The sequence below is a fragment of the Myotis yumanensis genome, unplaced genomic scaffold (assembly GCF_028538775.1).
Source record: "Myotis yumanensis isolate MYYU_CA2020_CCGP unplaced genomic scaffold, mMyoYum1.0.hap1 SCAF_1, whole genome shotgun sequence".
Taxonomy (NCBI): domain Eukaryota; kingdom Metazoa; phylum Chordata; class Mammalia; order Chiroptera; family Vespertilionidae; genus Myotis; species Myotis yumanensis.
This window is the reverse complement of record NW_027223752.1, coordinates 116,025,961-116,040,454: the sequence shown is the minus strand read 5'-3', so window position 1 is coordinate 116,040,454 and position 14,494 is coordinate 116,025,961. Positions and strand designations below refer to the sequence as shown.

General features: G+C 38.8%; 1 protein-coding gene across 2 annotated transcripts in view; it reads left to right on the top strand.

Moving 5' to 3' along the window:
* The window catches only part of REC114 (REC114 meiotic recombination protein), a 186,362-nt gene that overhangs the window by 158,534 nt on the left and 13,334 nt on the right, over nt 1-14,494 (top strand). For both annotated transcript variants that reach the window (XM_070430686.1, XM_070430675.1), the window contains exon 3: nt 12,055-12,138. In XM_070430686.1, the coding sequence (XP_070286787.1) occupies nt 12,055-12,138 (84 nt within the window). The remainder of the gene's footprint in view (nt 1-12,054; nt 12,139-14,494) is intronic.

Genomic DNA, 14,494 nt, shown 5'->3' with positions numbered 1-14,494 from the left:
ATCAGAGTGCACTTACACAACCTGCTACTGCAGTTGTGTGTGTTGTACTTTTATGTGACCAGCAGTACAGTAGGTTTGTTTACACTACATCACCACAAATTCGTGAGTAATGTATTGCGCTATAATATTCAATGGCTATGGCGGCATTAGGTGATAAGAATTTTCCAGCTCCATTATAACTTATGGGACCACCATTGGATATGCAGTCCGCTATTAACGACTATATATATTATATGTTCCCTCCCTTTCTTATACAAAATGTAGTGTATTGTGGACATTGTTCTGTAGCTTGCTTTTTTTGCTGAACAGTATACCTCAGAGATCAATATATCTAGAATTACACTGCCTAAGAAGGTAGCTATGGGCCATATGTAGCTACTGAGCACTTAAAATACAAAGAAAAGACAAAAGAGAGACCGTATAGAGACTGGTAGGAGGAGCGGAGGCACAAAAGGGATGGTTGGGTGCCCACAGACAGAAACTGAAATTCTGAAGAGATATCTCAGCTGTTGGGGGTTGCCACTGAGAACTCTGGGGTCTAATCCCCATGCTAAGCACCCCAGTAGAGAGCACCAGAACTGAGAAGGGTACCCACATAACATCTGGCTGTGAAAAGCAGCAGGGTTGCTGTCTGCCAGGGAGAGATGGCTGGAAATGCAGGCATGCTCTTAAAGGGCCAATGCACAAAATTCCCTGTGTAGCTACCCACCTTGTGCTCCAGCAGAGGGAGGGCAGAATGGACTGGAGCTGTGTGAGCAGAAACCAGGATCGGGGCTCTGGGGTTAGAGCTCAGAAGTTTCCTGTGCTGTGTCGTTCCTTCACACTGCGGAGGTCATCTTCCTCACACGGATATTTGTTATACAGGTGGCCTTGTTTGTGGGGAAGAGAGTAGATCCCCCCTATTGGAAAACACCTTGCCCCACAGTGTGGGGTGGCTAAGGCCCATTAAGAGACTGAGAATAACAATAAGCCTCCAGACAGAAGCAATTGCCCACCCTGTTGAGAAAAACTCTTACCACACCTGTGGATGATTGCCTGGGGGCAATCCAAGATGGAATCCTATCAGTCTGTAGGCAGAGATGGTCTCTGGAGTCTGTGAGTCATTGCCTGATCTAATTAGTCAGAAACAGCATCTGACACTGGCCTGCATTAGAGATTAAGAGGCTAACTCTAGCCAAAACCGGTTTGGCTCAGTGGATAGAGCGTCGGCCTGCAGACTGAAAGGTCCCAGGTTCGATTCCGGTCAAGGGCATGTACCTGGGTTGCGGGCACATCCCCATTGGGAGATGTGCAGGAGGCGGCTGATCGATGTTTCTCTCTCATCGATGTTTCTAGCTCTCTATCTCTCTCCCTTTCTCTCTGTAAAAAATCAATAAAATATATTAAAAAAAAAAAGTTAAATCTTTAAAAAAAAAAAAAAAAAAGAGGCTAACTCTACCTAATACAAAGTCACAAAGCCAAACAGAAAGAAGAAAACCCAAGTGAAGGAACGAGAAAATTCTCCAGAAGAAGAGATAAATGAAATGGAGATAAGAAATTTATCTCATATAGAGTTCAGAATAATGGTGGTAAAGATGCTCAATACCATGAGAAAAGATATAGTAACTATGAAAACAGAAATAAAGAATGACATAACACAAATAAAGAACACATTGGCCCTAGCTGGTTTGGCTCAGTGGATAGAGCATCAGCCTGTGAACTGAAGGGTCCCAGGTTTGATTCCAGTCAAGGGCATATACCTGGGTTACTAGCTCAATTCCCAGTGCAGGAGGCAGCCAATCAATGATTCTCTCTCATCATTGATGTTTCTATCTCTCTCTCCTCTCCCTTCCTCTCTGAAATCAATCAATCAATATATATAAAAGAACACATTGGAAGGAATACATAGCAGATTAGGGGAAGCTGAGGATTGAATCAGTGAAGTAGAAGACACAGTTGAAAATAATCACTCAATCAGAGAACCAAAAAGAAAAAAAAACAATTTAAAAACAGGAGGACAGCTTAAGATAGCTATGGGACAGTGTGAAATGTAATAATATTCAAATAGCAGGTGTGCCAGAAGAGGCAGAAAGGGGGATAGAGAATGTATTTGAAGAAATAATGGAAGAAAACTTCCCTAACCTGGTAAAGGAAAAAGTCACACAAGTTCAGGAGGAACAAAGAATCCCAAGCAAGAAGAACCCAAACAGGCCCATGCCCCAACACATCATAACTAAAATGCAAAATTAAAGACAAAGAGAATATTAAAAGCAGGAAGAGAAAAGAAAACTTACCTACAAAGGAGCTCCCATTGGCTGACACCTGATTTCTCATCAGAAAGTCTACAGGCTAGAAGGGAATGGCATGAAGTACTCAAGGTAATGGAAAGTAAGGATCTGAAACCAAGATTACTATATCCAGCAAGGCTATCATTCAAAATAGATGGTCAAATAAAGAGCTTCCTGGACAGACAAAAAAAAAAAAAAAGGCTGAAGGAGTACATCACCACCAAGCCAGCATTACAAGAAATGCTAATGGGACTACTGTAATGTGAAGAAGAAATAGAGAAAGCTAGGCATACAGAATTAAAATGGCAATAAATAAGTACCTATCAAAAATAACCTTAAATGTAAATGGATTAAATGCTGCAATCCAAAGGTATAGTGTAGCTGAATGGATACAAAAACATGACCCAACTATATGCTTTCTAAAAGAGACTCACCTCAGAACAAAAGATACACAAAGGATGATAGTAAAGAGATGGAAAAAATTTTTCCATGCAAATGGAAAAGAATAAAAAGCTGGAGTAACAATACTCATATCCGACAAAGTAGACTTCGAAATGAAGGCCATCACGAGAGACAACAAAGGTCACTACATACTAAAGGGATCAATCCAACAAGAGGATATAACCCTGGTAAACATATATGCACTCAATGCAGGAGCACCTAAATATATAAATAGAGGATTTTATAAATATATATATAAATAGGGGACTTTAAGGGAGAGACTGACAACAATACAGTCATAGTAGGGGACTTTAATACCCCGCTGACTTCACTGAATAGATCTTCCAGACAAAAAATTAACAAGGAAACAATGACTCTAAAAGACACACTGGATCAGATGTATTTAATTGACACTTATAGAACCTTTTACCGCAAAGCTGCAGAATACACATGTTCTCAAATGCACATGGATCATTCACAAAGATAGACCACATACTAGGACACAAAACAACTCTCTAGATGTTCAAGAAGATTGAAATCATATCAAGCACCTTCTCAGATCACAGTGGAATGAAATTAGAAATCAACTACAGTAAAAACACCCCGAAACATTCAAACACATGGAAGCTAAATAGTATATTAAAGAATGGCTTACCAACAAGATCAAGGAAGAAATCAAAAACTTCCTGAAAACAAATGAAAATGAACACACCAAAAACCCCAAACCTCTGGAACACAGCAAAAGCAGTCCTGAGAGGGACGTTGATAGCACTACAGGCCTACCTCAAAAAATGAGAAAAATAAGCAATAAACTATTTAACCCTACAACTTAAAGAACTAGAGAGAGAACAATAAGAAACATTCAGAGTAAGTAGAAGGAAAAAAATAATAAAGATTACAGTAGAAATAAATGACATAAAGACTTAAAAAAAAAACAGTATAAAAAAATCAATGAAACCAAGAGCTGGTTCTTTGAAAGGATAAACAAAATTAGCCAGACTCATCAAGAAACAAAGAGAGAGGACCCAAATAAGTAATGAAAGCAGAGAAGTAACCATTGACACCACAGAAATACAAAGTATTGTAAGAAAATACTGTGAATAACTGTATTCCAACAAGCTGGACAATGTAGACGAAATGGACAAATTTCTAGAAAAATACAATCTCCCAAGACTGAATCAGGAAGAATCAGAAAACCCAAATAGGCCAATAACAACTGGATTAAATAGAAACAGTAATCAAAATCTCCCAGCAAATAAAAGCCCTGGTCTGGACAGCTTCACAGAGGAGTTTTACCAAAAATTCAAAGAACTAATACCTATACTCCTCAAACTGTTCCAAAAAAAATCCAAGAGGAAGGAACCCTTCCAAGCTCTTTTTTTGAGGCCAGCATTATCCTAATTCCAAAACCTGACAAAACACTACAAAGAAAGAGAATTATAGGCCAATATCCCTGATGAACATAGATGATCAAATCCTCAACAAAATATTAGCAAATCAGATCCAGCAGTATATTAAGATCATACACCATGACCATGTGGGATTTATTCTAGGGATACATGGGTGGTATAGTATTTGCAAAACATTAAATGTAATACATCACATAAATAAATTGAAAGGCAAAAATCACATGATCATATCAATAGACACAGAAAAAGCATTCAACAAAATCCAACACCCATTTATGATAAAACCTATCAGCAAGTTGAGAATAGAGGGAGAATATCTCAACATGATAAAGGCCACATATGACAAAACTACAGCGAACATCATACTCAATGGGCAAAAACTAAAACCATTTCTCCTAAGAACAGGAACAAGGCAGGGATGCCCTCTTTCACCACTCTTATTCAACAAAGTGCTAGAAGAAGCAATAAGACAAGAAGAAGAGTCCTGACCGGTTTGGCTCAGTGGATAGAGCGTCAGCCTGCGAAATGAAGGGTCCCGGGTTCGATTCCAGTCAAGGGCATGTACCTTGGTTGCGGGCACATCCCCAGTAGGGAGTGTGCAGGAGGCAGCTGGTCGATGTTTCTCTCTCATCGATGTTTCTAACTCTCTATCCCTCTCCCTTCCCCTCTGTAAAAAATCAATAAAATATATATTTAAAAAAAAAAGACAAGAAGAAGAAATAAAAGGCATCCAAATTGGAAAGGAGCAAGTAAAACTCTCATTATTCACAGATAGCATGATACATAGAAAATGCTAAAGCAAGAATGTCAAACTCAAAGGCTAACACAGGCCACATAAACAAGGTTTAAGTTTATGTGGCCCGCAAAAAACAAAAACTTCAATTTTCATAAAAACGTAGGTTTATTTCGATAGAGACATGCTGAATACAAAGGTCTGAAATAAATGAGTAATGGTTAATGTAAAATAATAGAACATTTTAATAAAAATTAATATTTTATCTCGAACATTAACTTACCAGACACTGAATAACTGCACAAATTAATAAGCGTAATGCAAATAAACCTATTTTTCTTGTTCTCCGAAAGTGTAATATTTCTGTTGCGCACACCAAACAAGTCAGTACAAGATTAATGACATGGCAATCGGCTGCTAAAATACTAGCTGCTAGTATTAGTGGAGAGAATTGGTGCGCCTGCACATAAGGCGCATAAGGGAAATGAAGGCAACACGATTATAGTAATCAGTCATTAGTGAACATTGTAGTTCGTTATTAATAATTATGTATAACAGGATATTGTAAAAATTAAGTTATGAAACTTTTATTAAAATGTTTCTTTTGCTGGGCCGCAAAAATATTCATTGTGCACATGCAACCCATAGGCTGTGAGTTTGACATGCTTGCTCTAAAGACTCCACCATAAAACTACTAGATTTAATAAATAAATTTGGCAATGTAGCAGGATGCAAACTCAAAACCCAAAAATTGAAGGCTTTCTTTATGCACCAATAATGAATTCTCAGAAAGAGAAACTAAACAATCTCATTTACCATTACAACAAAAACATTAAGATAACTTAGGAATAAACTTGACCAAGGAGGCAAAAGCCCTGTACTCGGCAAAGTACAGTATGTTGAAAAAAGAGATAGAAGAATATGTAAACAAGTAGAAGAATATACCATGTTCATGGATTGGTAGACTCAACATCATTAAAATGTCCATCCTACCCAAAGCAATCTACAGATTCAATGCAATCTCTATTAAAATACCAACAGCATATTTCACAGGTCTAGAACAAATACTCCAAAAATTTATATGGAATCAATAAAGACCCCGAATAGCTGCAGCAATCTTGAGGAAGAAGAACAAAATTCGAGAAACCACAATACCAGATTTTAAGTTACACTACAAAGCCACGATAATCAAAACAGCCTGGTACTGGCACAAGAGGCGGCATATAGATCAATGGAACAGAACAGAGACCCCCACAAATTGACCCAAACCATTACCCTCAATTAATATTTGACAAAGGAGAGCATACAATGGAGTTAAAAGAGCCTCTTCAACAAATGGTATGAGGAAAATTCGACAAATACATGCAAAAAAATGAAATTAGACCACCAACTTACACCATACACAAGAATAAACTCAAAATGGATAAAATACTGTAAGTTGTGAAACCATAAAAATCCTAGAAGAAACCATAGGCAGCAAAATCTCAGACATCTCTTGTAGCAATGTTTATGGCTATATCTCCTTGGGCAAAGGAAACTAAGGAGGAAATAAATAAATGGGACTACATCAAAGTAAAAGGCTTCTGCACAGCAAAACAACAAAATGAAAAGGGAGCCCACTGTATACGAGAACATATTTGGCAATGATACATCTGATAAAGGATTATTATCCAAAATATATAAGGAATTAATACAAATTAACAAAAGGAAGACAAACAATCCAATTTAAAAATGGGCAAAGGATCTAAATAGTACTTCTCCAAAGTGGACATACAGATGGCCAAGAGACATATGAAAAATGCTCAAAGTCACAGATCATCAGAGAGATGCAAATTAAAACAACATTGAGGTATCATCTTACACCTATCAGAATGGCCGCCATCAATAAATCAACAAATGACAAGTGCTGGCGAGGATGTGGAGAAAAGGGAACCCTAGTACTTTGCTGGTGGAAATGCAGACTCATGCAGCCATTATGGAAAACAGTATGGAGATTCCTCAAAAAATTAAATATGGAACTGCCATTTGACCCAGTAATCCCCCTTCTAGGATTATATCCTAAGAAATTCAAAACGCCAATCAGAAAAAATGTATGCATCCCCATGTTCATAGTAGCACATTTGCAATAGCTAAGATCTGGGAACAGCCCAAGTGCTCATCAGTAGATGAGTGAATAAAAAAGCTGTAGTACATTTACACCATGGAATACTATGCAGCAATAAAAAGAAGAATCTCTTACCCTTTGAGACAGCCTGGTGGGACCTGGAGAGTATCATGCTAATTGAAATAAGTCAGTCAGAGAAAGACAAGTATCACATGATCTCCCTCATATGTGGAATGTAATTAACAAAATACACTGTTGAACGGAGTGGATCCAGAGACATGGAAGCAAGGAACAGAGTGTGGAATCTTGGAGGGAAGGCGGGTGAGGGCGGGTGTGTGGGAGGTAATTGACCAAGGACCTTTTATGCATAGATGCATGGCCCATGGATACAGACAATGAGGCATTGAGGGCCTGGGGCTCAGGGAAGATTTGGGGGGGAGGGGATTAGTGAGGGGGAAAGGAGTACATATATAATACTTTCAATAATAAATAATTATTTTAAAATAAACAAACAAAAAACAAAGAAAAGACAGAATTTTAAATTTTATTTAATTTAAATTTTGATTTTTTTTATTGCTCAAAGTATTACAAAGAGTATTACATATGTTTCCTTCCCCCACTCCTTGACATTCCCCCGGCCTCCCCTACCCCCCAGTGTCTTGTGTCTATTGGTTATGCTTATATGCATGCATACAAGTCCTTCGGTTGATCTCTTACCCCCCCTCCTGCCCCCCAACCCTCCCCGGCCTTCCCGCTGTAGTTTGACAGTCTGTTCCATGCTGCTCTGCCTCTGTATCTATTTTCGTTCATCAGTTTATAATGGTCTTTATTATCCATAAATGAGTGAGATCATGTGGTATTTTTCTTTCATTGACTGGCTTATTTCACTTAGCATAATGCTCTCCAGTTCCATCCATGCTGTTGCAAATGGTAAGAATTCCTTCTTTTTTACAGCAGCATAGTATTCCATTGTGTAGATGTACCACAGTTTTCTAATCCATTCATCTGCTGATGGGCACTTAGGCTGTTTCCAAATCTTTGCTATGGTAAATTGTGCTGCTATGAACATAGGGATGCATATATCCTTTCTGATTGGTGTTTCTGGTTTCTTGGGATATATTCCTAGAAGCGGGATCACAGGGTCAAATGGGAGTTCCATTTCCAGTTTTTTGAGGAAACTCCATACTGTCTTCCATAGTGGCTGCACCAGTCTGCATTCCCACCAGCAGTGCACGGGTGTTCCCTTTTCTCCACATCCTCTCCAGCACTTGTCATTTGTTGATTTGTTGATGATAGCCATTCTGACAGGTGTGAGATGGTACCTCATTGTTGTTTTGATTTGCATCTCTCGGATGATTAGTGACTTTGAGCATGTTTTCATATGTCTCTTGGCTTTCTGAATGTCCTCTTTTGAAAAGTGTCTATTTAGGTCCTTTGCCCATTTTTTGATTGGATTGTTTATCTTCCTTTTGTTAAGTTGTATGAGTTCCCTATAAATGTTGGAGATTAAACCCTTATCGGTGATAACATTGGCAAATATGTTCTCCCATGCAGTGGGCTTTCTTGCTGTTTTGTTGATGGATTCTTTTGCTATACAGAAGATTTTTATTTTGATGTAGTCCCATTTGTTTATTTTCTCTTTAGTTTCCAATGCCCTAGGAGCAGTATCAGTGAAGAAATTGCTTCAGCATATGTCTGAGATTTTGTTGCCTTTGGATTCCTCTAGTATTTTTATGGTTTCCCATCTTACATATAAGTCCTTTATCCATTTTGAGTTTATTTTTGTGTATGGTGTAAGTTGGTGGTCTAGTTTCATTTTCTTGCATGTATCTGTCCAATTTTCCCAACACCATTTATTGAAGAGACTGTCTTGACTCCATTGTATGTTCTTGCCTCCTTTGTCAAATATTAATTGAGCATATTGGTTCGGGTCGATTTCTGGGTTCTCTATTCTATTCCATTGATCTATATGTCTGTTCTTGTGCCAGTACCAGGCAGTTTTGAGAACAGTGGCTTTCTAATACAGCTTGATATCAAGTATTGAGATCCCACCTACTTTGTTCTTCTTAAATTTTGATTTTAAAATGGAAGCAGTATAAAATATATTCCCATTAAACTCAACGTTATTGTTTTTATGACACATTTCAATTTAACCATGGAAAATCAGTGTCTGAATTAAGATATGGTGTGAGATTAAAATGCACATCATATTTCATAGACTTAGTTTACATTAAATATTTTATTAGTATTTTACATTGTTTACATGTTGAAATAATGTTTGACCCATTAAGTTAAATAAAATATTAAAAATTTATCACTTTTTGTTTTTAACATGTGTCTACTAGAAAATTTAAAATTACATATGTGACTCAAATTTTTACTGGACAGCACTGATATAATGCATCCATATTTTTTTACAGTCTTATAGTATTCCATTGTATAGCGTACCATACTTTGTTTAACCAGTCCTCTATTGATGCATACTTAAGTTGTTTTCAGTCTTCTACCATGAAAAATGCAGAAATACTTAACCTAGTCCAGTGATGGTGAACCTATGACACGCGTATCAGAGGTGACACCCGAACTCATTTTTTTGGTTGGTTTTTCTTTGTTAAATGGCATTTAAATATATAAAATAAATATCAAAAACATAAGTCTTTGTTTTACTATGGTTGCAAATATAGAAAAATTTCTATATGTGACACAGCACCAGAGTTAAGTTAGGTTTTTTCAAAATGCTGACACGCCGAGCTCAATAGGTTCTCCATCACTGACCTAGTCCATGCATCACTTCATACATATACAGGTTGATCTGTGAATGAATTCCCAGTATTGGGGTTGCTGTACTAAAGAATAAATGCATTTGTACATTTGATATTGCCAAATTGCCCTCCATAAGAGCTGTCCATTTCCACTGCCCCAGCAAGGTGTTTGAGTGCCAACTCCCTATGTACTGCCGTTTTAAACTAGATCTACAGTTTTTTTATATAATAACTAGAGGCCTGGTGCATGATTCACACACCATTGAGGTCCCTCAGCCTGGCCTGCAGGATCAGGCCAAAACTGGCTCTCTGACATCCCCCAAGGGGTCCTGGATTTCGAGAGGGTACAGGCCAGGCCGAGTGACCCCACCAATGCACAATCGGGGCGGGGAGGGACACGAGAGGTTGGCCAGCTGGGGAAGCACTGCGGGAGGGCTCCAGGGCGTGTCCAGCCTGTCTCACTCGGTCCCGATTGGCTGGACCCCAGCAGCAAGCTAACCTACTGGTCAGAGCATCTACCCCCTGGTGGTCAGTGCACGTCATAGCAACTGGTCAACCGGTCAACTGTCTGCCCCTGGTGGTCAGTGCACATCATAGCAAGTGGTTGAACGGCCTTAGCATATCACTAGCATATTGGTTGAACAGACGACCGGACACTTAGCATATTAGGCTTTTATTATATAGGGTGACCAAATCTCTCTTTGCTAATTCCAAGAGAGTGTTAAGAAGAAATCACAAATAGTTTGCCTAACTTCATTGTGTATTAAAAATAAGAAGTCACCCTAGCTGATTTGGCTCAATGGATAGGGCATTGGCCTGTATACCGAAGACTCCCGGGTTCGATTCAGGTCACGGGCACATGCCCGGGTTGCAAGCTCCATTCCCAATAGTGGGTGTGCAGGAGCAGCCAATCAATGATTCTTTCTCATCATTGATGTTTGTCTCTCTCTCATTCTCCCTTCCTTTCCAAAATCAATAAAAATATTTTTTATAAAATTATTTTTAAAAAAGAAGAAAACGAACTATTGATGATGAAACTCTTAGAGTCAACACTTTACAATTGACTCTTCTTTCTAATGAAAATGTCAAGGTATTAACCCTACACTGTTTACCTGGGCTATAAATTTTTATGAACGTTTTATCATAGATTTAGGAATGGAGATTTTGTTAGGGTTCCAATGGATAAAGGACAACATTTTCTTTTGTTTTCCAAGACTGAGAGATTTCCCGAGTTTCTACAGCAGCCGTCCCTGGGCTGGGCAGACTGACATTACCTGGTAGAAAGGCAGTGTGCGTGCAGGTTTTACGTACTGTCAGAGTATCAGTTTCCTGTCAGTGTATTTGTTTCACTAAATGCTAACCATATTCAAACTTAACAGCCTGCTTAACTGAGGAAATCTTCTGACAACATAATTGAAGTTCATTAGCTGCCATAATCATTAGAGTCAATTCTATTTACTTTATTAATAAGCTACAGAAAAAGTCCATCTTTCCGTTAAGATCCAACTGTTGTCCAGCTTTTGAGACCTGTGTGCCCTCTACTACCCTTTGCCTTTTATGTTTGTTTTTCTCAGATTGAACTAAACACTCAGCATCTAATCTAAAAACAAATTGCTTCAACTTTCTGTTTATAGGAATCTGACAATAAGATTCTTATGAAGAGAAAACTCACTGTGTAGTTAGGATGTGTCGGATAAGTTAATAAATTAGCATAATGGAAATCCTTGGCTTTTAGGAACATAAACTCATCTTTTGGCAAATCCTAGAGGAATAGAAGAGTATTTACAGCTAGTCTGACCACAGACATTTACTATCTTTAATAGTTTGTTTTCAATATGGAAAGATCAAGAAAAGAAATAAAAGGTGAGACTATACGTGTTGATTGTGCAGGAAGAGCACTGGGGTACGGGGACATATGTATCAGGAGATCATCCTGGCAGTTGGGATACCATCTCTGTGCACACATCTATATATATATATATGAGCCTAAGCGACGGAACGACCGGTCGACCAGTCGCTATGACACAACACTGACCACCAGGGGGCAGACGCTCAGTGCAGGAGCTGCCCCCTGATGGTCAGTGCACTCCCACAGCCAACCTCCCTCGGTCCCTCCCCCTGGCAGCCAACTTCCCACGGTCCCTCCCCCTGGCCAGCCAACCTCCCGCAGCCCCGATCAGCCCCGATCGCCAGCCAGGCCGAGGGACCCCACCTGTGCACGAATTCATGCACTGGGCCTCTAGTTATAGATAAATAACCACACAGCTTTCTGCACTACAGCTACTCTTCACATCCCTTTTCCCTTTTATTGCTAATTTTGTTAATTGTTTTGTTTCAGGAAGGGTTTTCACTCATTGGTAGCAAGAACTGGTTGAAGATTGTGAGACGCATGGATTGTCTGTTGTTTGGAACAACGATAAAGGCAAGATACTGTGTGGCCAACTGTTTTTAAGCAAATGACCACACCCTTCTCATTTTCTATGTGCACATGGGGGATGTGGGAGTTTCTCACAGCAGGCGAGATGGTACTGGAATAATACACATGTTTAAGAACGGTTCGCATCATGAGCAGAACATGAAACCAGGACTGTAGAAAGGCAGAAGCCAGTTAGTAAGAGGATGTTACTGAGGAGTCAGGGCTCTGACAGATCTGTCTGAGAAAGCTGGGCAGCCATGCTCCATCGCCCAAGCAAAATGCGAAGGGAAGTGGACTGTATCGTTTGCCTTACTGGATGTTAAAAAGTTGTGTATTTTTGGCTCAGTGGTTAGAGTGTCAGGCCAGGCACAGATGGGTTGCAGTTTTGATTCCTGGTCAGGGCACGTACCTGGGTTGCAGATTCCATCCTGCCCTGGTGGGGGCATGTGTGGGAGGCAACCAATCAATGTGTCTCTTTCACATCCATGTTTCTCTTTCCCTCCCTCCCTCCCTGTAAAAAGTAATGGAAAAAATATCCTCAGGTGAGGATTAACAACAACAACAAAAAGTTGTGTATTTTTTAGTGCTTCACTGAATGTATCTTTTCGTTTTTTTCTCTTTAATATTAAAAATTAAATTCATTTTTTATTTGCTTTCTACCTCTATTAAACATAAAGAATAATCCTCACCAAAGAAACATGTGGACGAATCACCTGGATTGTTTTCTCTCTGAAATAGCTATAAAAAAAAACAATCTGTTAATTAACATTCACTGAATAGATAATATTGAAATTTAGGTGAAAGATCCTAATTTCTAATGGCTCATAAACTGAAAGTTGGAAGAGGTCTTTAAGAGCATCTAAATAGAAAGGACTCACCCTGCAGTACACAGGCCCTCCAAAGGATCCTCAAAGAATCCAGGGGTCCACGAACTGCATGGATTTCCACTGACCTCTAATTGAAATTTAACTTTTCCTTCAATTATGAATGTAGGCAGCAGCCCAGTCATATTAGACTTTTGCACCAATAGAAATCACAGATATTTTCATATCCATCACAGTTGGATATTATGATATCTGACGTGTCATTTATGCTCATCACTACCTCAGAATTATGGTGGTTATTCATCCTAGGACTAAGATCTTTTTATTGAGCATGTTAATAAGAAAGCATAAGTATTATTAGTTCACACAAAAAATTAGTATGTTAATATTGTAATAAACCATTTCAGTATAATTGGCTTTCTTTGTAATCTTATGTATTTTGTGTAATTAAAAACATTGTTCTAAGAAGGGGCCCGCTGGCCTCACCAGATTGCCAAAGCGGTCTGGAGCACATATTCAAATTTATGAACCCCTGACTTCCTTTTACACAGGAGGAAAGTGAATTCAACCTTAGCCACAGCCACAGTTATAACCGTCAGAGAACGGGGCCACCCATTAGTCTACTGACTCCCAGCCAAGGATTGTGTCATGATGAATAAATGTATATGTTTTTTAAAAAAGTTACACCATGCCATATGTCTGATACTTGAGGTTTAATTTTTTCCTGATTATATATTATTATTTAAATTTTAACTAACTGTAAAAACCAGCTGTAATTTAACCAGTCAAAAATAATAATTATATTAACAACAAAAAGCTGGTTATCAGTGGGTAAGGGGGGTTGGGGGAGGATGAAGAGGGTAGAGGGAGTCAAATATATACTGACAGGAGATGAGACTCCGGATGGTGAGCACACAGTAGAGTATACTGATATATTTTAAAAATGTACTCATGAAACTTATATAATGTTATCACTAGCCAATATTACCCAAATAAATGTAATTAAAAAACAATCATATTCACATCTTGAAGCTTTTACCAGGTATATGTATTATACCAGCATTCAGATACATGTGACAGAAAATCCAGGTACAGTGGGGCCTTGACTTACGAGTGTCCCGACTAACGAGTTTTTCAAGATATGAGCCGTCTCTCAGCCGATTTTTTGCTTTGAGTTGTGAGCTAAAATTCGGGTTACGAGCCAGCTTCAGATACCCCACCGCTAGTTGGCGCAGCGAACGTCACAGTGAACGCCACAACATCAGCCCAGCATCACGTGTCTCACTCGTTCACAATTGATTTGACATACGAGTAATTTGAGTTACGAGCTCTGTCACGGAACAAATTAAACTCGTAAGTGAAGGCCCCACTGTATAATGGCCCCCAAAATAGGGGTTTATTATCATTATTATTATTATTATTATTGCTAAATAAGAAATCCAGAAACAGGCAGTGCTAGCTATCATTGGCCCAGCAACTTCACAGTGCCAAGGTCAACATCTTTGCAATTCTCTTGGCCTCTCCCTCACATTTGCAAA